This window comes from Trachypithecus francoisi, unplaced genomic scaffold (genome assembly GCF_009764315.1).
Source record: "Trachypithecus francoisi isolate TF-2019V2 unplaced genomic scaffold, Tfra_2.0 Lachesis_group12, whole genome shotgun sequence".
Lineage (NCBI taxonomy): Eukaryota > Metazoa > Chordata > Mammalia > Primates > Cercopithecidae > Trachypithecus > Trachypithecus francoisi.
Window position 1 is genome coordinate 53,725,631 of NW_022681457.1, and position 25,893 is coordinate 53,751,523.

General features: G+C 42.3%; 1 protein-coding gene, 1 long non-coding RNA gene and 1 pseudogene across 3 annotated transcripts in view; 2 read left to right on the forward strand and 1 right to left on the reverse strand.

Annotated features, from left to right (window-relative positions):
- Positions 1 to 25,893, forward strand: part of LOC117093725 — a 433,995-nt pseudogene that overhangs the window by 321,664 nt on the left and 86,438 nt on the right. The gene's annotated exons all lie outside the window — the stretch shown is intronic.
- LOC117091330 (zinc finger protein 486-like) overlaps positions 1 to 25,893 on the forward strand; it is a 39,292-nt gene that overhangs the window by 11,245 nt on the left and 2,154 nt on the right. Inside the window, 2 exon segments of the mRNA XM_033223582.1 lie at positions 16,926 to 17,052; positions 19,499 to 19,594. Coding sequence (XP_033079473.1) covers positions 16,926 to 17,052; positions 19,499 to 19,594 — 223 coding nt within the window.
- Positions 2,275 to 5,288, reverse strand: LOC117093772. Its single transcript, XR_004441235.1, has 2 exons — positions 5,093 to 5,288; positions 2,275 to 2,354 (listed from the first exon to the last, which is right to left on the reverse strand). It is a non-coding gene; the product is annotated as an uncharacterized LOC117093772 (long non-coding RNA).

Below are 25,893 nucleotides of genomic sequence, written 5' to 3' on the forward strand. Positions count from 1 at the left end.
TCTCTTTTCTCCTGTTAAAAATTTACTGGGACGGGCGCGGTGGCTGACGGCTGTAATCCCAGCATTTTGGGAGGCGAAGGCGGACGGGTTGTCAGGGAAACTAAGTTTCTCTTCAAAGACTCAACTTCCTGGTCAGAAGTTGTAAAAGTTGTAAATCAACCCTACCCCTTCTTCCCCCTTTTCCGTTTCTCGCAAATCGCACGTTTATCCTATTTGGAAAAAGTTTGGATCAGCTTAGATTGTGCGGTCTGACCCTAGCCAATAGGGGAAGGACACAAAACCAAAAACTACGTTGGGGTTAAAAACCCCCTCCTGGTCGGGCACGGTGGCTCAGACCTGTAATACCAGCACTTTGAGAGGCCTAGGCGGACGGATCACGTGGTCAGGAGTTCTAGACCATTCTGGCCAACATGGTGAAACCCCGTCTCTACTAAAAATACAAAAATTAGCCAGGTGTGGTGGCGGGCGCCTGTAGTCCCAGTTACTTTGGAGACTGAGGCGTGAGAATTGGTTGTGTTATGCCCAGACCGTTTGTTCCCCGAAAAAAAGACCACCAGAGTCCAGAGTCAAAGCCAAGCGGCAAGGATCTTTAATGCAAGTTCGAACTTGGTCCCTCCGTTCCACAACATACAGGAGGGCCCAGAACAATGCGTGCGCTTGCCTTTTATAGCCTAATGTAAACAGGACTTGTAAAGTTGCAGAGGAACGAGGGAATTCTCTAGGTTACAGCATTACAATTGGTTAACATTTTAAGTTTATACATTTAGCAGTTTTTTTATTGGTTCCCGTGCTCTCACAAACGGCTGTTTTCTTATCAGGGATTTTCCAGGTGGTGTCCTTCTAAAGTTGAGATATATGGTAGTCTTTGAATTGAAAGATATATGGTAGGGAGACATATGGTGGGATGAGCCCAGGAAGTTGAGGGATATATGGAGGGGAGACATATGGTGGGATATGTTTATACTGGGCTCAGGAAGTTGAGAGATATATGGCAAGCACTAGTAATTAGAACAGAAAAAGAACAAGACAGGGACTTTCACATTGCTTGTCTATACAACATCTGAAATCTATAGATAACATTATCGGTTAGGTCCGGCATCAACTTTTAACTAGGCTCAAGGCGCCGCCGGGCTGTCTGCCTGTAGGGTCAACTTCTAACTAGGCTCAAGGCGCCGCCCGGGCTGCCTGCCTGTAGATTTCATTTGGTCTCTTTCATTCCTCCCTTTCTCAAGTACCTCTAGAGCCAATCTTGGGTCTTATAAGTCTGATTCCGTTTCAGCGTTTACAGGTTGTTATTGGGCTATGAGGACCATGTGCTGTATGGTGTCAAACCTTTCCCTGACAAACCGCAAAATTCTGTTAATAACACAAGGTCCTACGGTAAGCAGAAATAGTAGACTTAGCAGAGGTCCAAGGAAGGGGGCTAACAGGGGAAACATAGAGGAATTTTACCATTGTCATCATGACACTGAGATTACAAACTTTACAAAGTAATAGAATATTACAAAGTAAGTGGGGGCAGGATGAGAGCACAGGATGGTGTTAACATTAAAATTGCTAATGAAATTTTGGAAACGCATACTCAATTGATAACATTTTATCAGGAAATAGGGTTTGAGAGCAGACAACCTGACTGACCAAAATTTATTAGGTGGGAATTTCCTCATCCTAATAAGCCTGAGAGCACTACAGGAGGCCGGGGCTTATTTCATCCCTTCGGCTTCAACTGTAAAAGGCGGCACGCCTCCAAGGGGGTCGTTTATAGGCCTACCCTCAGAGCGCATTCTCTTTCTCAGGGATATTCCTTGCTGAGAAAAAGAATTCAGCGATATTTCTCCTATTTGCATTCAAAAAGAGAAGAAATATGGCTCTGTTCCGTCCGGCTCATCAGCGGCCAGTTCAAGGTTACCTCCCTTGTTCCCTGAACATCACTGTTATCCTGTTCTTTTTTCAAGATGCCCAGAGTCCATATTGTTTAAACACACATGCTCTACAAACCATTTGTGCAGTTAACTCAATCATCACAGGGTCCTGAGGTGACATATATCCTTCTCAGCTTACAAAGAAGATGATGGGACTAAGAGATTAAAGTAAAGACATAGGAAATTACAAAAGTATTAAAGTAAAGGCAGACATAAGAAATTACAAAAGTATTATTTCGGAGAAGTAATAAAATGTCCATGACATCTTCATATTTTATGTTTTTTGCCGTGGCTGTAGCCAGTCCCTCCATTCAAGGTTTCTGACTCCCTGCAACATTTTCTCTCCTTTTTTTCTATATAAATATGCCATGGCGATGAAGGCTCGTTCGTTCTCTCGATTGTGGCATAGGATTCTTTGACTGGTCCAGCACACTAAAAACAAACCGATTAAACAGAGACACATAATTTCAAAATTGCTGCAGTAGAGTTCTCAATAGACTTAATTTAAGTTGTGGGGTTTTAATCCATAAAGAATTTTTTTTTTTTTTTTTTTACTTGATCTAATGCCTCAGTTCTAGGCACAATATTTAAATGACTTTGAGAGGCTTTAAAATTGTTGTTCTAATTTAGAAATGTCTAAAGTGAGATAATTTCCTCTTCCCTGTAGATGGCGTTTTGCCATGTCCCAGTGATGTTTAGACTTATTATAAGTTTGGGGTGTAATACAAAAATCTGAAGTATTCCAGTCACACTGTAACTGGAAACAATACCTAATGGAAATATTTATCATTAATTATTTTTCTCCGGTTAGGCCGGGCAACAATCATCTGTGGGACCAGGTACCTACACACTATTATTAACATATTTTAACAGGATTATTCATCCTTGTGACCACCCGAATTAAGGGCGGGAAAGGCACATAAGCCCAGTAGGTATAATTAGCTGCAGCTGCTCCTGCAGGCATGGGGAGACTTACCACCGTTGATACAACTATTAAAGCTGCAAGCAGCGTTGTTTTTTTTTTTTTTTTTTTTTTTTTTCCTGAGGTTTGTGTCACCTTTGCGCTGGCTAGGCTTTTTCTAGCTAACAGTGTCAGCTTCTTTAACTGTGCCCAGGTCGGCAGCTCTGCCTTCCTGGTGCATGGTGACTTTATCTGCTTTTTTAATATCACCACTTGATTTATCCTGTGAGTCAATGGTGCTCGATACGGTGTTTCTGTCTCTGTGGAGGCGCTTTTCTTTGCATCTCCGATGGGTTCATTGTAGAACTTCAAATGTTTAGTGGGTATCCAAATAGGAAGCTGATTTTCTCCTAGTGAAACACAAGCAAAACTTCTTCCCCAGGTTATTACCTTCCTCTATTTCCATGTCCTATCTTTGTTGTAACAAAGTGAACAGCTGGTGTAACTGATTATCTATGCTATATTTAATTAGAGCTGTCTTAACATCCTTTGTAGCCTGTACTACATATGCAGAATCTGATATAATATTAACAGGTTGATTAAAATCTTTTAACACTGTAATGACTGCAACCAACTCTGCTCTTGAGCAGATTGATATTGAGTTTTGATTACTCGCTCTTTGGCCCTCTGTAAGTCACTTTTTCATTGCTGGGACCATCAGTGAATACTGTCAGAGCATTTTCTAAAGGTTTATGTCTGGTAATTTTAGGTAAAATCCAAGTAGTCAATTTTAAAAACTGGAAGATTTTTGTTTTTGGGTAATGATTATCAATAATTCTTACAAAATCTGCAAGGCCAATTTGCCATGCACCAGAATTGATAAAGGCTCGTTTAACTTGTTCCTTGGTTAAAGGAACAACTATTTTGTCTGGGTCATTACCATACAATTTTATTATTCGTAATCTTGTCTGACCAATTAATGTAGCCATTTGATCCAAGTACAATGTAAAAGTTTTAATTGTACTGTGAGGAAGGAATGACCACTCTACAAGATCAGTATTTGAAAATGATGCCTTTTGGAGAACGCGCAGTGGCGAAAATCAAAAGTTGGAGTGGGGCTAAAGAATCTATTTTACTGATTTGCGCTGACCGAAATTTTTTTTTTCTCTTCTATAATTTTAATTTTTTTTGTTGCCTCGGGGCTAATATTTTTTTATTATCTATTTGCATCCTTAAATAATGAAAAGGAGCAGAGGTTTGGATCTTTTTAAATGCTATTGTTAGTCCTGTGTTAGCAACCTCTGCTTGCAGAAATGTGTAACAGTCAATTAATTTGTCTCTTGTTTCTGCAGCACATAAAATATCATCAATATAGTGAATGATATAACAATCTGAAAATCTGTTTCTAACTGGTTGAAGGACTTGACCTACGAAAGCTTGACAAATAGTTGGACTATTAAGCATTCCCTGAGGTAAAATTTTTCACTGAAACCTGGTAGCTGGTTCTTTATTATTTATGGCTGGTATAGTAAAGGCAAATTTTTTACAATCTTGCTCTGCCAGAGGAATGGTAAACAAAAGCAATCCTTTAGACCAATTATAATTAAAAGCCAGTCTTTTAGGATCATGGCCGGAGAGGGCAATCCAGGTTGGAGAGGCCCCACGGGTTGAATTACAGCGTTTACGGCTCTTAAGTCCATTAACATACGCCATTTGCCTGATTTTTTTTTTTTTTTTTGAATTACAAATACAGGAGAATTCCAGGGTGAGAATGAAGGCTCAATGTGTCCCTTTTCTAATTGTTTCTTTGCTAGTAAGTGTAAAGCCTCCAGTTTTTGCTTTGGTAGCGGCCACTGATTTACCCATACCGGTTTTCCTGTTTTCCAAGTTAATGGAATGGGTTTAGGAGGCTCTACAGTGGCCGCCCCTAAAAAGGATACCCCATTTCTTTTCTTTTTTGATTATCTGGCCCTAAACAATGTAAAATCATTGTACTTTCATACACTTCTGAAGCTGTGCCTACGCCGATAAGTCTTGTAACAGCCTTTTGTTTAGGCCAATTTTTTTCCCAATCTTTTAGATCTAAAGTTTTCTGTTCCGGAAACCATGGACAAAACTGTTCTATTGTTTGAAAGAGCGTATTTAGATTTTTGCTAGACACTTTAACTCCCCCTCTTTTTAAGAGAATTTTTATAAAGCTGCGATGAGGCATATTTACTTTTAGTTTGCTCCATTGTTACCCTAGGTTCTTCCGAGCGCGCAAGCTTACCACAAGGCTGACTGTAGACGTACTCGGGAGTCTTTCGTCGACTTGTCTTTAATGACCACACTCCAGCATACCCTCACCTTAGAGAAAAGCTTCCAAGTTGGGCACCAGATGAAGGGGTGGCGTGCCCCTCCACATCTGTGGGTGTTTCTCGTTAGGTGGAACGAGAGACTTTAGAAAAGAAATAAGACCCAGAGACAGAGTATAGAGAAAGAAAAGCGGGGCCATGGGACCAGCGCTCAGCTTACAGAGGACCCACGCCAGCCCTTCAGAGTTACTTTCCCTTGTAGTGGGTCCGGGTGCGCTAGCCACCTCCCGTCTGTCTGCTCCCTCCCGCGGCTCAACCTGGGGGGGGGGCTGAGGCCTGCGGCCGGGAGAGGTATGGAGGGGGTTCTGTGGACAGTGGGTCCCCGCTATCAGGTAAACAGGTCCTGCAAGGGAAAGTGAGTTGCTGGAATATCAACAACAAGTTATGTCAGTCGCAGGCGCGCTCCAGAAATCTGGGTCAGAACAAGTTATGTCAGTCGCAGGCGCACTCCAGAAATCTGGGTCAAAATAAGTGCAAACAAGAACCAGATGAGAGCCGGGGGACGTCTCCCACCGGTCTCTGCTGGCTGTCCTATAGCGCGTCCGCCAGGACGTATGCCAGCTTCAGACCTCGCGAGTCACAGATTCAGGCGGACTTAGAGAGCCGCGAATTCAGACAGGCTAACAGCCTCAGGCGGACTTAAAGAGCCGCGAATTCAGACAGGCTAACAGCCTCAGGCGGACTTAAAGAGCCGCAGGTTCAGAACGGACACAGACAGACAAAGACGAAGACGGGCAAACACAGGCGAGCCGGCTCACCTATTAGCAGATCGATCCTAGTAGATCCGTTGACCAGGGGTCTGGTGGGCTTGGGGAATCCCGGACGAGCCCCCAAATGTTATGCCCAGACCGTTTGTTCCCCGAAAAAAAGACCACCAGAGTCCAGAGTCAAAGCCAAGCGGCAAGGATCTTTAATGCAAGTTCGAACTTGGTCCCTCCGTTCCACAACATACAGGAGGGCCCAGAACAATGCGTGCGCTTGCCTTTTATAGCCTAATGTAAACAGGACTTGTAAAGTTGCAGAGGAACGAGGGAATTCTCTAGGTTACAGCATTACAATTGGTTAACATTTTAAGTTTATACATTTAGCAGTTTTTTTATTGGTTCCCGTGCTCTCACAAACGGCTGTTTTCTTATCAGGGATTTTCCAGGTGGTGTCCTTCTAAAGTTGAGATATATGGTAGTCTTTGAATTGAAAGATATATGGTAGGGAGACATATGGTGGGATGAGCCAGGAAGTTGAGGGATATATGGAGGGGAGACATATGGTGGGATATGTTTATACTGGGCTCAGGAAGTTGAGAGATATATGGCAAGCACTAGTAATTAGAACAGAAAAAGAACAAGACAGGGACTTTCACATTGCTTGTCTATACAACATCTGAAATCTATAGATAACATTATCGGTTAGGTCCGGCATCAACTTTTAACTAGGCTCAAGGCGCCGCCCGGGCTGTCTGCCTGTAGGGTCAACTTCTAACTAGGCTCAAGGCGCCGCCCGGGCTGCCTGCCTGTAGATTTCATTTGGTCTCTTTCAGTTGAACCCAGGAGGAAGAGGTTGAAGTGAACTGAGATCGCGCCATCGCACTTCAGCATGCGGGACAGAGCAAGACTCCTTCTCAAAAAAAAAAAAAAAGTAAGAATCTTAAAATTTTCTTCCTTTATGTAAACACTGCGTTAAGTAATTTCACTGGATTTTTCAAACAGTTTCAAGAACGAAGTGAATAACACTGACATGGAAATTAAAGCTTGAACCTGGTAATTCCAAGCTAAGGCTAATATGAAGCCTGCAAAAGGAGGGGTTTAAAAAAATTTTTTTTTTATTTTGACACGGAGTTTAGCTCTTATTGCCCGGGCTGGAGTGCAATGGTGTGATCTCGGCTCACCGCAACCTCTACCTCCCTGGTTCAAGGGATTCTCCTACCTCAGCCTCTGGAGTAACTGGGATTACAGGCATGCGTCTTCACGCCCGCCAAATTATGTGTGTTTACTAGAGATGGGGTTTCTCCATGTTGGTCAGGCTGGTCTCCAATTCCCAACCTCAGGTGATCCACCTGCATTGGCCTCCCAAAGTGCTGGGATTACAGGCTTTCGCCACCGCGCCTGGCCAGCAGGAGGTTATTAAAGGCCCAGTTAGTTTTTTCTGGGGAGCCTCCCCTGCAGTTGTCCCAGCCTGCTCACCCCAGCTATGGAAGGAGCCTTTATCTTGAGAGAAGCTACAAAGCCCTGGAAAGCTCGGACCCCACAGGTAGATGCAGTTAAGATTAAGGCGAAGGAAACTGGGAGGGTCTTACTGATAATAAAGCTACTGTTTTGAGGCACTTTTTAGACTTTTTAAGATAAAAAAGTTAGATTTATATTAAAAAATGAATTAGTATTGGAACAGGAGAAAGTACCAACTAATTATAAGTTCTCTGTGGCTTACAAAAATGTAGGCAGAAAAGGGCTTTCTTTCCTAGAGAGGAGCAAACAAGATTAGATAAAAGGTGGGAGGGGAATGGCAAATGGAGGGTGAAAAAGTCGTATTTTAGCTCAGAGAATATCTCACCCTGAAATCAGCATGTTTTTAGGAGGGATGTAAAATGGGGTTGTATGTTGACTTAGACTGACAGTAGCTCAAAGTTCAGGAGCCTGAGAGAGGGAGATAAACTTAAATAAAGTTTGATTAATAAATATTTTAGGCCAGGCATGGGGGATCATGCTTGTAATCCCAGCACCTTGGGAGGCCTAGGCAGGCCGATCACCTGATTTCAGGAGTTCGAGAACAGCCTTAGCAGCATGGTGAAACATAGTATCTACTAAAAATACAAAAATTAGCCGAGCTTCGTGGTGGGCGCCTATAATGGCAGCTACTCGGGAGGCTGAGGCAGGAGTATTGCTTGAACCTGGGAGGTGAAGATTGCAGTGATCAGTGAGTCCAGATGTCGCCACTGCACTCCAGCCTGGGCAGCAGAGTAAGACTTAATCACAAAAAGAAAAAAAAGAAAAGAAAGAAAAGAAAAAAAAAAAAGAAATTTGACCACTGAAGACAAATTCAGCTGATTTTTCTAATAAGAAAAAGGAGAGGCCGGGCGCGGTGGCTCAAGCCTGTAATCCCAGCACTTTGGGAGGCCGAGACGGGCGGATCACGAGGTCAGGAGATCGAGACCATCCTGGCGAACATGGTGAAACCCCGTCTCTACTAAAAAATACAAAAACTAGCCGGGCGAGGTGGCAGGTGCCTGTAGTCACAGCTACTCGGGAGGCTGAGGCAGGAGAATGGCCTAAACCCGGGAGGCGGAGCTTGCAGTGAGTTGAGATCCGGCCACTGCACTCCAGCCTGGGCGACAGAGCGAGACTCTGTCTCAAAAAAAAAAAAAGAAAGAAAGAAAAAGGAGAAAATGTGCAGAGTGTGTGTCTGTCTGTGTGATAGGTGAGAAAAGAGCACCATCTAAGTCATAATGGGAAGGGTGTTTCTTTCCATAACCTGTTTCTGGAGTACACAACAAATGGAGAATTTTATTAATCACAAATATTTTCCATAAATATCTATGTATTTCATCTTTCCCCATCTCTTTTCTTTGTTGTATGCATTTCTTCCATTTGGCTTTTCCTGGGCTGCATCTTATATATTAAACCGGTAAACGTAACTACAGTGTTTCATTGAGTTCTGTGAATAGCTCTACCGAATTATTGAACTTCAGGGACATTTCAGGAGTCCCTAGTTTTCAAACATTAATTCAAAAGAAGAGATGGGCCCATAGGGTTTGTGACCGGCATCTGCAGTGAGGACAATTTTGTGGGACCAAGGGTCTGTGATGACTCTGGGTGGTGTTAGAATTCAAATGTTAGACAATGAGTTGGTGTTGGAGATTTGTTTGATGTTCAGCAAACTCTACAGATATGGTGCCAGAAAAAAGTTATCATGGGGGCCCGGCCTGGGGCAAAGCTCTGAGTGTTTGGGATTGTGAATCTCTGCTCTCCTGTACACAGGCTGCCACACTGCCCATTGTTCTGTGATTCCTGGTCTTCTCCCAGGGTGACAGAGGACTGAAAACTTAGAGAAAAGGAGTTCCGATTAAAGACCCCCTTTTATTGCAGCTATCACCACAGTATTCTCACCCACTCACAAACACACACACTAGACATTGATGTGTCCACGCTCCTCCCAGGACTAGGCATCACCCTCTCAGAAACTTCACCACAGCATTTTTGGTCCTAGCGTTTCTTGTGTTTCTTGTCAAGAATCCACAAGTCTCTGTAAGTTCTCCTGGTATATCTCCACCCACAGACACCAAATCTGCAGCAGCAACCTGTTTTCTCCACCAACTTAGGATCTGGGCTGCCTGTTTATAGTCTCATCTGCCTGCATGCACACAGAAATAAATCAGAGTAAAGTCCCAGGTGGGCCACTATGTGTAGTAAAAATCCTTCCTTTCACCTATTTTGCACTCTCTCCCACCCAGGAATTATTTTTTTCTTTTAGCTTTTATTTCTATTTTTGGTTTGGTGTACACATGTGGTTTTTTTTTTTTTTTTTTTAAACGGAGTCTTGCTCTGTCGCCCAGGCTGGAGTGCAATGGCGCAATCTGAGCTCACTGCAAGCTCCGCCTCCTGAGTTCACGCCATTCTCCTGCCTCAGCCTCCTGAGTAGCTGGGACTACAGGCGCCCGCCACCACCCCCGGCTAATTTTTTTGTATTTTTAGTAGAGACGGGGTTTCACGCGTTATCCAGAATGGTCTCGATCTCCTGACTTTGCGATCCGCCTGCCTCGGCCTCCCAAAGTGCTGAGATTACAGGAGTGAGCCACCGCGCCCGGCTTTTTTTTTTTTGAGAGGGATTCTGGCTCTGTCACCCAGGCTTGAGTGTAGTGGCATGATGTGGGCTCACTGCAAGCTACGCCTCCTGGGTTCACGCCATTCTCCTGCCTCAGCCTCCTTAGTAGCTGGGACTACAGGCGCCCAGCACCAGGCCAGGCTAATTTTTTGTATTTTTAGTAGAGACGGGATTTCACTGTGTTAGCCAGGATTGTCTTGATCTCCTGATCTCGTGATCTGCCTTCCTCGGCCTCCCAAAGTGCTGGGATTACAGGCGTGAGCCACCGCGCCCAGCCTGAAGTCTACATCTTAAGGGATATTTGTGAACAGAATCATTGCTATTTTAATTTTTTTTTTTTTTTTTTTTTTTTAAGACAGAATCTTACTCTGTTACCCAGGCATGAGTGCAGTGACATGATCTCGTCTGACTGCAATTTCTGCCACTCAGGTTCAAGTGATTCTCCTGCCTCAGCCTCCCAAGTAGCTGGGATTACTGGCCCCGGCCACTGTGCCCAGCTAATTTTTGTATTTTTAGTAGAGGCGAAGTTTCACCATCTTGGTCAGGTGAAAGAGATAAACCATATATCTCTCAACTTCCTGAGCCCAGTACAAACACATCCCACCATATATCTGTCAACTTCCTGAGCCCAGTACAAACACATCCCACCATATATCTCTCAACTTCCTGAGCCCAGTACAAACACATTTTTCGACTCAGAGACAACCATATATCTCAACTTTAGAAAAACACCACCTGGAGAGCCCCCGATAAGGTCACAGCCGTGTGGTTTTACTAAAAGCGCAGGAACCAATAAAAAAAACTGCTAAATGTATAACTTAAAGTGTTAACCAATTGTAATGCTGTAACCAAAAGAGTTCCCTTGTTCCTCTGTAACTTTACAAATCTTATTTACATCGGGCTATAAAAAGCGAGCGCACGCATGGTTCGGGGCCCTCTTGTGAGCTGTTAAGCGGAGGGACCAAGTTCGAACTTGCAGTAAAGATCCTTGCCGCTTGGCTTTGACTCTGGACTCTGGTGGTCTTCTTTGGGGAATAAACAGTCTGGGCATAACACAGGCTGGTCTTAAACTCCTGACCTCGTGATTCACCCTCCTTGGCCTCACAAAGTGTTGGGATTACAGACGTAAGGCACTGCACCCAGCTGTATAATTTCGATTTTTTTAACCTTCTTTAGTGTACATATTGATTTTCTAATAAAACTACCCTAGAAAACCTTAAGGGATTTGTTTAAATTGTGGATTAGTATATAGTATAAAGGTGACAGGGTAGTGGCTAGAAAAGATTAAAAGTATAGGAACTCTGGGATTTAAGTTTCTTTTAGGTAAGCTTAGAAAACACAAAACTGGAAGTACCCCAGTTGCATAGAGAACAGAATTCTACATAAGGTCCTCACACTGCCTGAGACCTGATCAGATTCACACTTTTTGGAGGCTTTATTTAGGTCTGACCCTACCCTGGAGTCTTGCCTCACAGAACTGATTAGAAGAAATCAGAGTTTTGGCTGCTGAATCCTGCTGCCTTTCTAGAGCTGGTGCTCACAATTTCCTGACTTCCAAAAGCAGATGAATGGGAAAAATGAAGTACGTATTTTAGGGTCTTAGGTTTTTAAATTTTCTGTTAAAACCAGTGCTTGCAGAGACATCCTGTTAGGCAACTTTTTTTCTATTCCTGCAGATCCAGTAGTTGCTCCACAAGTCACAGAAAAGTAAATGTAAACAATAAAATTTTCTCTAAATTACCTTAAACTCTTCCTTTCTCTTTCATCTTTCTATATTTTGCTTTTATTCTTTACAGTGTTTAAAAAAAGTTGATGACAGAGAAACAGAAGAAGAAATAAAAATGCTGGGGCCTTTACCTAAATCCTAAAATGTATTAAACCCTTAGTACCAGCTTTCAGGGTGTTATGAAAATTAAATCACATAATGTGTTATGCCCAGCAAAGTGCTCTGTGTCATTCTCTTGAGCACAAAGTACCTGCTTAGTACATGTGTACATGTTTTTTAAATACAGACTTATTCTGACATTGCTGTCTTCAGTTCCTCTGTCAACTTTAAAGAGCCAGCAAAGAATATAAAACTTTAGGATGGAGATGGGTTGTCCCTATTTGTATCAGAAGTATTTGGTTGTGACAAGAGTGCTGAGTGTAAGGGACCCTGTGCTGTGCCTGCTTCACTAACTAGTGCTAATAATGAGCCAAGGGGGAGCAACATCAGCATTGACAGGAAACTTGTTTAAAACACCCATTCATGGACTCTTTTCAAAGCAGAATCACATTACATAAAGTGGAGCCAAAATAACCAAGTGATTTATAAGCTCGTTAGAGCTTGAGAGGCAGTGCTTATCTTGGTGGTGATCAGCCCAGGCTTCTCATTAGGATCACATGGCCAATTTGCAGAAATCTCTTGTGCCCTCCACACAGCTTCTGTTTATTCTGCGTGGAAGCATCCATGTTACTTTAGTGAAGGGCCTCATGTGACTCTTAAGGTGAGACCAGAATCAGGTATAAGGGCTTCAGAATACATTCATGAGAGTTAAGTTCTACCATTGCACTAAAGGGTGGTCACAGGGGCAGTTCTGTTTGGGTTTGGTACAGACAGGTCAGTGTGGCTTATAATTCCATTACTGGAAAATGCTGGTGTCTGTGGCAGGGAGAGCACCTGAGGACAGGAAAGGAGAAACTTATATTTCTGTCTTCGTGGAGCAGTTCGTTGTTCCCTGAATCTCTTCTGTTTCAAAGGATGGAAATAGGTGGACTTTTTCTGTCTTTTTCTGCCAGTTGATGTCATGCCAACAGGTAATCATGTGGTACTAACAACTTTTGCCGAGACCAGCTTGGTCGGGGAGACCCTAAGCCAGGGATGCTAGAGGAATTAAAGACATACACACGAAAATAGAAAGGTGTGAAGTGGGAAATCAGGGGTCTCACAGCCTTCAGAGCTGAGAACCCAAAACAGAGATTTACCCATGTATTTATTAACAGCAAACCAGTCATTAGCATTGTTTCTATAGATATTAAATTAACTAAAAGTATCCCTTAAGGGAAACAAAGGGATGGGCTGAATTAATTGCGGCAGGAACACGCCCTTAAGACACAGATGGCTCAGGCTTCTGTTTGTGGCTTAAGAATGCCTTTAAGCAGTTTTCCGCCCTGGGCAGGCCAGGTGTTCCTTGCCCTCATTCCTGTAAACCCACAACCTTCCAGCTTGGGCGTTATGGCCATTATGGACATGTTACAGTGCTGCAGAGATTTTGTTTATGGCCACATTTTGTTTATGACTTGCTCCCAACACCTTTAAAGGCATGTTCTCAAGATGCAGGTTAATTTTTCCAGAAAATCTCATCTGAAAAGGAATTCTATCTGATTTCAAGTTTTAAATTGATCTAGTATTCATTGCAGGGCTCCAATTGCATGTAAATAGATGTGAGAGTTGAAAGACCTATAAGGGGCTTCTCTCGCTTTACAATGTCTTATTATTTATTTATTTATTTACTTACTTATTTTTCCTCTGGTTGATGAAATGCCAGGGTGAAAGGGATAGCCAAATGGACTAAAGCACAAGTGTCACTCTAGTTATTCTGCAGAGTGCCCATTAAAGGTCCACCACAATACCACCACACATTGGCTCAGGGATGAACAAGGGCTGACTGATTGATAAGCTCTTGAAAATTCTTAAGCTCACTGCATCCCTTCAGGTCTCCAATGAATGCTAAGTTTCCTCCCTGCCGTGAGAGACAGGAAGTGAACTTAGTGTTAGGAGAGGGAAGCTGGATGGCCCTAGGGGGCTGACCACAGGAACTTCGAGATACAACAGAGAGAACTTGGCATGACTTACTACTCTAGGCTGTAGAGTCCTGGAAAAGAGCTACTATGTAGCCCATGCGTGGTCGACTGGAGGACCACCTTAGTGGAAGGGGGACAGTCAGGGCCTCTGGCCTGCCATGTGCACAAGCATAACAATTGCTTTTGTTTAATGTGCAGATGGAATATATGATCCACTTCAACCAGGTATTTGCATCTTGGTATGTTGTCTTGTCAAAGTTTGTTTTAAGTCTTTAACTTCCATGATCCTCTAGTAAAACGAATGTTTTATCACTTATTTTTATTAGTTTTTAGCCCAAAAAAGCTAAACACCATTACACCATTTTATATTTAATAATGCTTTTTGTATGATTTTTATACCAGATAAGCTAAATTTTACCTTTATATTAATGTGTTATTAATGTTAAATTTAATTTTAATAAAACCTTGTAGATATATTTATCCAATTTTTAATATTTGACCACAAGGTAAGATTTTATAGACTCTTTTTTTTTTTTTTTTTTTTTTTTTGTTGAGACGGAGTCTCGCTCTGTCACCCAGACTGGAGTGCAGTGGCCAGATCTCAGCTCACTGCAAGCTCCGCCTCCCGGATTTACGCCATTCTCCTGCCTCAGCCTCCCGAGTAGCTGGGACTACAGGCGCCTGCCACCTCGTCACGCTAGTTTTTTTTTTTTTAGTAGAGACGGGGTTTCACCGTGTTAGCCAGGATGGTCTTGGTCTCCCGACCTCGTGATCCGCCTGTCTTGGCCTCCCAAAGTGCTGGGATTACAGGCTTGAGCCACCGCGCCCGGCCTATAGACTCTTTTTAACCTTTTATAATTTTTGTTAGAGCAGGTTGATGCTTTAAGAAAAACCTGCTGCGTTTTTACTTTACTGTCTAGTTCACAGAAAAATTGGATGATACCTTTATACTTTAGCTAATATGTTTATACACAGAATTTTCTTTACAATTAATGTTTTAAAACTTACTTAAACTTTTAAAACAATAATTTTTTAACCTTTTAATGTAGGTAAAAATCCACATTTTTATGCCTCCTTATAAACTTTTTATCACAGGTATATTTTACTTTTTTTATACACCTTGCACATAAACTGTTTCTTCAATAGTACTCACGAGGCTTTATTACTTTTAAATTATACAACTTTTTTGCATACTTTTTTTTATAACTTTTTTCTTTTACGACTTTTGCAGACAATTTTTTTTTTCTGTCGCCCAGGCTGGAGTGCGATGGCGAGATCTTCGCTCACTGCAAGCTCCGCATCCCAGGTTCACACCATTCTCCTGCCTCAGCCTCCCGGGTAGCTGGGACTACAGGCGCCTGCCACCACGCCAGGCTAATTTTTTGTATTTTTAGTAGAGATGGGGTTTCACTGTGTTAGCCAGGATGGTCTCGATCTCCTGACCTCGTGATCTGCCCGCCTCGGCCTCCCAAAGTGTTGGGATTACAGGCGTGAGTCACTGCGCCCGGCCGTAGACAATTTTTTGACATGTCTCAACTTTCTGACTTATTACAAACATTTTTTTCTTTAAACAACCAGTTAATTTATTTCAGGACAAAAATTTACCATATAAAATTCTTTTATATAAACCCTGCCTCCCCCCTTTCTTCCCTTTCTTGGAATGTTTTTTAACATAGTTCCTAGTGGGGTGGGCTTATTTGTGCCTGACCCATGCTTCTTTGAGACAATGCACCACGCTCACACCACACGCACACCAGAAAACAAAAAAACAGGTAAAAAGGGCACACACACATTTCTGCAGTTTACACCAAACCAAAATCAGAGTATCCAGAAACGCAAGCCAGGTCAAAACCAAAATGAAAGTATCAAGCAATCCAAGTCAAGTCAAAATCAAAAACCAAAGTGCCGGTACAGGCCCACCATGGATGATCAGGCCAAGCTTCTACTCAAATGGAGAAGGCACCAAAGTGCCAATAAAGGCACGCCATGGGTGATCAGGCCACGCTTCCACTCAAATGAAGTGGGCAAGTTCCAAAGACTAGTCTTACCAAGTTTAAGATGTCTGGACTTCAAGTGCCAGTTCCTTCCCGGTGTTCAGCCACTGTGTTAATCATCTGCTCTGACGAGGCATTCCACTGGGGCAATTGCCTACCTGGGAGCGCTGTTTGGATGGCGTCACTCAGTCTGGCCAGAGTCCCCCACAGGGATGCTCCAAGGGCAGGCCTAAGCCTCCTAAGGGGCTGCCTCGGCCATCCATCAGTCACCTGGCTTCCAGGTCAGGGAACCAAGAAATGTAGCAGGAAGAGCCACAGGCAAAACCTCTCAGACACCGAGTTGTAGAAGGAAAGGCTCTATTCAGCTGGGAGCATCGGCAAGCTACTGCCTTAAAATCGGAATTCCCTGAGTGTACAATTTCTGTCCCTTTTAAGGGCTCACAACACTAAAGATTTCACATGAAAGGGTCGTGATTGATTTGAGCAACCAAGGGGTATGTAACGGGCTGCATGCACCGGTGGTCAGAGTGAAGCAGAACAGGGCAGGAAGTTTCACAATGTCCTTCTATACAATATCTGGAATCTGAATAACATCAGTTTCTAAGTTATGAGTTGATTTTTAACTATTGGGTTTAGGCCAGGCAGGCCCAGGCCTGGTTTCAGGCCTGGTGCTGGGCAGCCTAACTTTGGTTTTACTTCTTTGTTTTTTCTTAAAACAGGTACTGAGTATAAAACAATATAAAACAATATGAGAGGGTCTCTGTCATTGCTCAATGGTACATGTTAAAGTTTGATAGGTGCCTTCTAATTCAACATGCCTTTTCCATCTGAAAAATATTCATAGCTGATTCTGTATGATGTAAATATAGCACTCAAAAATGTACATGTTCATGTTCATGCCCTTAATTTTATACTTTATTATCTAGAAAAATATCACATATGAACTAATGTTGTGGATCTTAGGCTGCCCTTTTTTCTCAGAGTTGGAGAATATAATAGAGAATATTTTTGTGTTGAAAATTATTTTATTGGAGAATTTTAGTCAGTCCTGTAAGTAAGAACCAGTTCTTTTTACTCTCCCATTTCACCTTAAATCAAATTAAAAATTCCACCAATGGCGACTTGGTAAAAACGTGTGTGTTTGTGTGTTTTTCAGGAACCATTGCAATTCAGAGATGTGGCCATAGAATTCTCTCTGGAGGAGTGACATTGCCTGAACACTGCACAGCAAAATTTATATAGGGATGTGATGTTAGAGAACTACAGAAACCTGGTCTTCCTTGGTGAGGATAACTTAAATACATAATTCATTAAAAAAAACCCTAAAAGTTTTATTTCTCTCTTTTGTGGAATGAATTTAGTACTTTATTCCTTGCATAAAACAGTTTCAGATGCACTTTTTCCAGAAAATCTTCCGAATTTATTTATTTATTTATTTTTTATTTTATTATATTTTTTTTGAGACAGAGTCTTGCTCTGCCGCCCAGGCTGGAGTGCAGTGGCCGGATCTCAGCTCACTGCAAGCTCCGCCTCCTGGGTTTACGCCATTCTCCTGCCTCAGCCTCCCGAGTAGCTGGGACTACAGGCGCCCGCCACGTCGCCCGGCTAGTTTTTTGTATTTTTTAGTAGAGACGGGGTTTCACTGTGTTAGCCAGGATGGTCTCGATCTCCTGACCTCGTGATCTGCCCGTCTCGGCCTCCCAAAGTGCTGGGATTACAGGCTTGAGCCACCGCGCCCGGCCCCGAATTTTTTTATTTAGAAAAGAATTTCTTCAAGATGTTTCATCTTAATCCAAACTTTCCACATTGCTGAGTTGAGCTTTATTCTTCACTCTAAATTAGTGGTAATTTCAGAATTTTAGTGGCTTAAAACATTGTTGCCCCCACCTGAAAATCTCATTGCCACCACCAATTTTTGATTCAGTAGTACCAGCTAGTAAATTTTAAAAGCCTACACGCAGGGCCAGGTGCAGTGGCTCATGCCTGTAATTCTAGCACTTTGGGAGGCCGAGGTGGGCAGATCACCTGAGGTCGGGAGTTTGAGACCAGCCTGACCAACATGTAGAAACTCAATCTCTACTAAAAATACAAAATTAGTCGGTCATGGTGGCATAGTCCTGTAATCCCAGTTACTCTGGAAGCTGAGGCAGGAGATTCCCCTGAACGCAGGAGGCAGAGATTTTGGTCAGTCGAGGTTGAGACATTGCACTCTAGCCTGGACAACAAGGGCAAATACCACTGTAATTTTGATAGGAAGTTTATTGAATCTATAGATCACCTTGGATAATATCGCAATTTAAAAATCTATTTGGATCTTCTTTAATTTTCTCAGTTTTTTTTTTTAAAGGTTTTTTAACTTAGTGATTTTTTTCTAAGAAATTTATTTAATGCTATAGTAAATGAGACTTTTTCCTTCTCTGTTTTATCAGATAGTTTAAGTGTTTGAGACCATATACTTGTATGTTAATTTTTTTTTTTTTTTTTTTTTTTGAGACGGAGTCTCGCTCTGTCGCCCAGGCTGGAGTGCAGTGGCCGGATCTCAGCTCACTGCAAGCTCCACCTCCCGGGTTCACGCCATTCTCCTGCCTCAGCCTCCCGAGTAGCTGGGACTACAGGCACCGCCATCTCGCCCGGCTAGATTTTGTATTTTTTAGTAGAGACGGGGTTTCACCGTGTTAGCCAGGATGGTCTCGATCTCCTGACCTCGTGATCCGCCCGTCTCGGCCTCCCAAAGTGCTGGGATTACAGGCTTGAGCCACCGCGCCCGCCTTGTATGTTAATTTTATGTTGTGCTAATTTACTGAGTAGTGTATTTGTCAGTTTAGAAAGGTGTTTTTTTTTTTTTTTTTTGAGACGGAGTCTCGCTCTGTCGTGGGCTGGAGTGCAGTGGCCGGATCTCAGCTCACTGCAAGCTCCGCCTCCTGGGTTTACGCCATTCTCCTGCCTCAGCCTCCCGAGTAGCTGGGACTACAGGCGCTCACCACCTCGCCCTGCTAGTTTTTTGTATTTTTTAGTAGAGATGGGGTTTCACCGTGTTAGCCAGGATGGTCTCATCTCCTGACCTTGTGATCCGCCTGTCTCGGCCTTCCGAAGTGCTGGGATTACAGGCTTGAGCCACTGCGCCCGGCCAGAAAGGTTTTAAAGTACTGTTTATGGTTTTTTAAGTACTGCATATGGTTTTTTAAATATAAGACTTTATGATCTACAAACAGAAACTTTTTACTTATTTTACTCCATCTCCAAAAGAAAAAGAAACCTACAAGTTGAAAGTATTTTCTAAATATTTAGAAATTTGTTATAAATTAGTATTTTGGTATGAATTTACTAGAATATTTTATTACATGCTTTTTGCTGAACACTTTTTTTTTTTTTTTTGAGACGGAGTCTCGCTCTGTCCCCCAGGCTGGAGTGCAGTGGCCGGATCTCAGCTCACTGCAAGCTCTGCCTCCCGGGTTCACGCCATTCTCCTGCCTCAGCCTCCCGAGCAGCTGGGACTACAGGCGCCCGCCACCTCGCCCAGCTAGTTTTTTGTATTTTTTAGTAGAGACGAGGTTTCACCGTATTAGCCAGGATGGTCTCGATCTCCTGACCTCGTGATCCGCCCATCTCGGCCTCCCAAAGTGCTGGGATTACAGGCTTGAGCCACCGTGCCCGGCCTTCTGAACACTTTACTAGGTTGTAATTGGAGAATATAAGCAAGATTCATGCTATTTATTTTTAATGAAACAGGTATTGTTGTGTCCAAGCCAGACCTGATCACCCGTCTGGAGCAAGGAGAAAAACCTTTGACTGTGAAGAGACATAAGATGACTGCCAACCCCTCAGGTAGGTGCGAGTGAAAATGAATGCAACAGACGACACAGATAAGAGGTCCCAAGGTCAAAGGGAAAGCCAGCCCTTAAAATGTGATTCGGGAAGCTGTGTTCCAAAGGAAATAGTTCCTGGGCAGCTGTATTTATTTATTTATTTATTTATTTAATTTATTTAATTTTTCGCTCACAAAGGGACATCTTCTGTCTCATGCTTTTAAATTCTCTAAGAATTCTACTATTCTTTCCGTGAGCTTCCTTCAAGTTCACAGTGAGAGCCAAATTCTTCTTTATGGTACCTAAGAGACTGCAGCTGCTTTTCCATTGTTTTGGGGACACACAAATATCTGCGTGATTTCAAGAAACTAAAACTGTTTTTTAAGTTGTCTTTTTGCATCAGATCTGAAATGTGTGAGAGTATTAGTTTTTGTTGCCTTTTTGCTCATTTTTTCTGCACAGTCCATTCTGTTTTTATTACCAGATAGTCTTGAAATATAGTTTGAAATTGTAAGTATGATATCCTTCTGCTTTGATCTTTTTCCTCAAGATTGCTTTAGCTATCAAAGTTATTTTAGTTTCATTTAACTTTTAGAAATGTATTAGAACTATTAGTATGAAAAAAAAACCACTGCAATTTTGATAAGAAGTTTATTGAATCTATAGATCACTCAGGATAATATGGCAAATTTAAAATTTATTTGAATCTTCTCTAGTTTTTCATAGTTCTTTTTTTTTTTTTGAGACAGAGTCTTGCTCAGTTGCCAGGCTGGAGTGCAGTGGTGCAATCTCTGCTCACTGCAACCTCTGCCTCCTGGGTTCAAGCTATTCTCTGCCTCAGCCTCCCAAATAGCTGAGATTACAGGTGCCCACCACCATGCTCAGCTAATTTTTTTTTTGTACTTTTTGTAGAGTTGGGGTTTCACCATGTTGGCCAGGCTGGTCTTGAACTCCTGACCTCGTGATCCACCCACCGCGACCTCCCAAAGTGGTGGGATTACAAGCGTGAGCCACCATGCCTGGCCCATAGTTTTTTTATTGTAAAGATTTTTTACCTCCTTGGTTAATCTTATTCTAAGAAAGTTACGACTTAATGCTATAGTAAGTAAGACTTTTTTCTTCCTCTATTTTATCAGATAGTTTGTTTTAAGTGTATGAGACCATACATATACTTGTATGTTAATTTTATATTTTGCTAATTTACTGAGTGTATTTATCACTTTAGACAGGTTTTAATGTACTATTTATTGATTTTTAAATATAAGATTGTATTATCTACAAACAGCAACTTTTTACTTATTTTTCTTTAATTTCAATGGATTTTTTTCTTTGATTAATTCTTCTTTCACATGCTTCCAGTGCTACATTAAAATAGAAGCATTGACAATGGACGCAATATAGTTTTGTATTGGTTCCTAAATTTGATGGCGCAAACACCTCTTCAAGTTTTTTTTTTGTTTTTTTTTTTTTTGTTTTTTTTTTTGTTTTTGAGACGGAGTCTCGCTCTGTCGCCCAGGCTGGAGTGCAGTGGCCGGATCTCAGCTCACTGCAAGCTCCGCCTCCCAGATTCACGCCATTCTCCTGCCTCAGCCTCCCGAGTAGCCGGGACTACAGGCGCCCGCCACCTCGCCCGGCTAGTTTTTTGTATGTTTTAGTAGAGATGGGGTTTCACCGTGTTAGCCAGGATGGTCTCGATCTCCTGACCTTGTGATCCACCCATCTCGGCCTCCCAAAGTGCTGGGATTACAGGCTTGAGCCACTGCACCCGGCACACCTCTTCAAGTTTTTATAAACTGATTTTAGAAGGTAAAGATCTTTTGTTGGGCCCTTAGGGTGATGAGACGCCCTCTGAATTTGTAGTGAAGAGGGATTGTAGATTGGTCACAAGGCTGCTGGGTCTGCACTAGGGTCCACCTTTAGTTAGCTTGTTACAGGGTCTTGGGACCACCCAAGAAAACTACCCAATAAAATTCTCGTTTTATTTTTGTACAGACTGCATATCCTTCAGGGCTTTGCTCCATAGGGAAGACATTAGAGCATGTTTTTGTAGTCAGGTCTGCATATGGTGGGCCTTATGTCTGGATATTGATGAGTATGGTTTTTATTGAGTACCAGAGAGCATTCCCTCGGATAACTGGGTGGGTTTCTTTTTTTTTTTTTTTTTAGACGGAGTCTTGCACTGTTGCCCAGGCTGGAGTGCAGTGGCACAATCTCGGCTCACTGCAAGCTTCGCCTCTGGGTTCACGCCATTCTCCTGCCTCAGCCTCCCAAGTAGCTAGGACTACAGGCACCCGCCACCATGCCTGGCTAATTTTTTTTTGTACTTTTAGTGCAGACGGGGTTTCACCATGTTAGCCAGGATGGTCTTGATCTCCTGACTTCGTGATCCGACTGCCTTGGCCTCCCAAAGTGCTGGGATTACAGGCGTGAGCCCCCACGCCCGGCAACTGTTGGTTTCTATATAGGCAGAACTGACCATAAACTTTATCTTGTCTAAGTGAGTAGTCATGGAGATAGTCTTTTTTTCACCATGTGTTTAATGATGAACATATATTTCCTTTTGTGAGAGAAACGCTTCTTTTATTTGAAGGTCATTGTCAAAAAGATTTGTAATTTTGGTTTTTGTTTTTTTTTTCAGTTTTCTTGAAAAAAATTGTTTTAAAAACACATAACATAAAATTTACCGTCTTAATTCAATTGTACATTTTCAGGGCCAGGCATGGTTGTGGCTCCCATCTGTAATCCCAGGATTTTGGGAGGCCAACACAGGAGGATCTCTGAAGCCCAAAAGTTTGAGACCAGCCTGGGAAAGATATGGAGACCCCTCTCTATAAAAATAATTTAATAATTGCCAGGCATGGTGGTGTGCAGCTGTGGTACCTGCTACTTGGGAGATTGATGGGGAGTCAAAGTTGTGCCACTACATTTCAGTTTGAATGACAGAGTGAGACCCTGTCTTAAAAGAAAAAAAGAAAAAGCTGTTCATTTCAGACATGTTAAGTATATTCTCATTGTTATGTAAAAGACTTCTAGACACCACATCTTGTAAAACTAAAGCTCAATACCCATTAAGTAACAACTGCTCATTTTACCCTCTAGCCCTTGACAGACAAACCTTCCACTTCCTGTTTTTATGATTTGACTACTTAAGATAGCTCATATAGGCCGGGCGCGGTGGCTCAACCCTGTAATCCCAGCACTTTGGGAGGCCGAGACGGGCGGATCATGAGGTCAGGAGATCAAGACCATCCTGGCTAACATGATGAAACCCCATCTCTACTAAAAACTACAAAAAACTAGCCGGGCGAGGTGGCGGCGCCTGTAGTCCCAGCTACTCGGGAGGCTGAGGCAGGAGAATGGCGTGAACCTGGGAGGCGGAGCTTGCAGTGAGCTGAGATCCGGCCACAGCACTCCAGCCCGGGTGACAGAGCGAGACTCCGTCTCAAAAAAAAAAAAAAAAAAAAAGATAGCTCATATAAGTGGTATCATATGGTATCGATAATTTTGTTACTCGATTAATTCAAATGACATAATATTTTCAATGTTCATCTTAAAATGTGGCAAGATTATTCTTTTCAAGGTGGAATAATATTCCATTGTATGTATATGTTACATATTTTCATATGTTTATAAATCAAGAGACATCTGAGTTGCTTCAGTCTTTTGGCTTTTGTGAATACTGATGCAATAAACGTGGATATTCAAATATGTCTTCCAGGTCCTGTGTTGCTTTTTTTTTCTTTCTTTTTTTTTTTTTCTTGAGATGGAATCTTGCTCTATTGCCCAGGCTGAAGTGCAGTGGTGCGATCTCAGCTCACTGAAACCTCTGCCTCCTGGGTTCAAGCAATTCTCCTTCAGCCTCCCGAGTAGCTGGGATTTTAGGCGCCCAGCTAATTTTTTATATTTTTAGTAGAATGGGGTTTATTTTTATTTTTATTTTTTTTGAGACAGAGTCTCGCTCTGTCACCCAGGCTGGAGTGCAGTGGCCGGATCTCAGCTCACTGAAAGCTCCACCTCCCGGGTTTACTCCATTCTCCTGCCTCAGCCTCCTGAGTAGCTGGGACTACAGGCGCCGGCCACGTCGCCTGGCTAGTTTTTTTGTATTTTTTTTTTTTAGAGACGGGGTTTCATCATGTTATCCAGGATGGACTCGATCTCCTGACCTCGTGATACACCCATCTCGGCCTCCCAAAGTGCTGGGACTACAGGCTTGAGCCACCCTGCCCGGCACCATCTTTTTTTTTTTTTTTTTTTTCCAAAACTGAGTCTCTATTGCCCAGGTAGTACAATTTTGTTGATGGCATTATTCCCATTTGACAGCCTTCTTTTTTTTTTTTTTTTAATAACTTCAGCAATATCACAATTTTTTTTCTGAGGTGAAAAAATGTTTTAAATAAATTCACTGGTGTCGGGTGCAGTGGCTCATGCCTGTAATCCCAGCATTTTGGGAGCCCAAGGCAGGCAGACCACCTGAGGTCAGAAGTTCGAGACAAGCCTGGCTAACATGGTGAAACCCTGTTTCTACTAAAAATACAAAAAATTAGCCAGGCATGGTGGCGCATGCCTGTAATCCCAGCTACTCGTGAGGCTGATACAGGAGAATCTCTTGAACCCTGGAGGCGGAGGTTGCAGTGAGCTGAGGTTATGTTATTGCACTCCAGCTTAGGCAACAACAGTGAAACTGTGTCTAGAAAAAAAATTCACTGGTTACCTCATGTGACTATCCTTATAAATGGAGCATCATTATGTGATTTTTGAAATTTTGCTTATATGTGTGTTTGTTATAAATATATTTCTGTGTATCTAAGTTTGTTTATACAGTTTTTCATGTTTACATCGTGTTTTAATAAATTTTTCAGTTATTTTTTGTATTTTTTATATCCACAATTTTTGGATATTTTAGTATTTCTTTTTATTCTCATTTTTTCTGATTTTCAGTAGTTATCTGGGTTTCTGTTTTTTTTCTTATACAGAGTCTTTTTCTGTCACCAAGGCTGGAGTGCAATGGTGCGATCTCAGCCAGGCTGATCTTGAACTGCTGACCTCAAATGATCCACCCACCTCAGCCCCCTAAAGTGCTGGGTTTACAGGCATCAGCCACCATGCCTGGCCTTTTTTATTTTATTTTTGAAACAGTGTTGCTCTGTTGCCCAGGCTGCAGTGCAGTGGTACAATCTCCACTCACTGTAACCTTCCCCACCCAGGTTCAAGCAATTCTCCTGTGTCAGCCTTTCAAGTGGCTGGGATTACGGGCACTTGCCACCATGCCCAGCTAATTTTTGTATTTTTAGTAGATACAGGGTTTCACCGTGTTGGCCAGGCTGGTCTCAAACTCCTGACCTCATGTGATTTTCCCACCTTGATCTCCCAGTGTGTTGGGATTACAGGAATGAGCCTCCAACACTGGGCTGTTCAATTCATTTGGAATTTAAAAAATTACTTTATATACTTTTTATGGATGCTTTTGAAAATTGTTTTGATGGGGCCATGTTGTTTTAATATTTGGTATACATTACAATCTTTGATAGAGATTTGGAAATTAACAAAAAGCTACCTGTTACAATCTTTGTAATATAGCTTTGTCCTGGTGTAGTCTGAAATCAATTGTCTTGGCTAGAGATTCTGGGAATTTCTCAAACATGTTTTTAGGATGAATCTTGTCTAAAATTTTGTGTTTATTGTTTAGTTAAATCAGCTTATTTGTATTTCTTCTTAATAGTAATCACTTGCTATACCCATTCCCTGTTTGGGGTACCGCAGTTTCTCTGCTTCTCTATAATTTACCTTTAGACACAGCAAACTGTCATTCCAATGTATATCACCATTGTTTTCAGCATTTTGTGTCATGGGACACTTTATCTGGTAGCTCCTAGAAGACAGAAATAAAGATGTATGTACCAATGTACATACATTGTTTTTTAAAAAGGAAACCAGGAGTTGGCACAATTTACATTTTTGTGTATGTATATGAGACAGAGTTTCACTCTTACCCAGTCTGGAGTGCAGTGGCATGATCTTTGCTCGCTACATTCTCTACCTCCACAGTTGAAACAATTCTCCTGCTTCTGCCTCCAAAGTAGCTAGGATTGCAGGTACCTGTGACCATGCCTGGCTAATTTTTTTTTGTATTTTAGTAGAGATGGAGTTTTACCATGTTGTTCAGGCTGGTCTCAAACTCCTGACCTCAGGTGATCCTCCTGCTTTGCCCTCCCAAATTGCTGGAATTACAGGCATGAGCCATTATGCCTTGTTGGCAATTTATTTTATTATTATTATTATTTTTTTGAAACAGAGTCTCGCTCTATTGCCCAGGCCAGA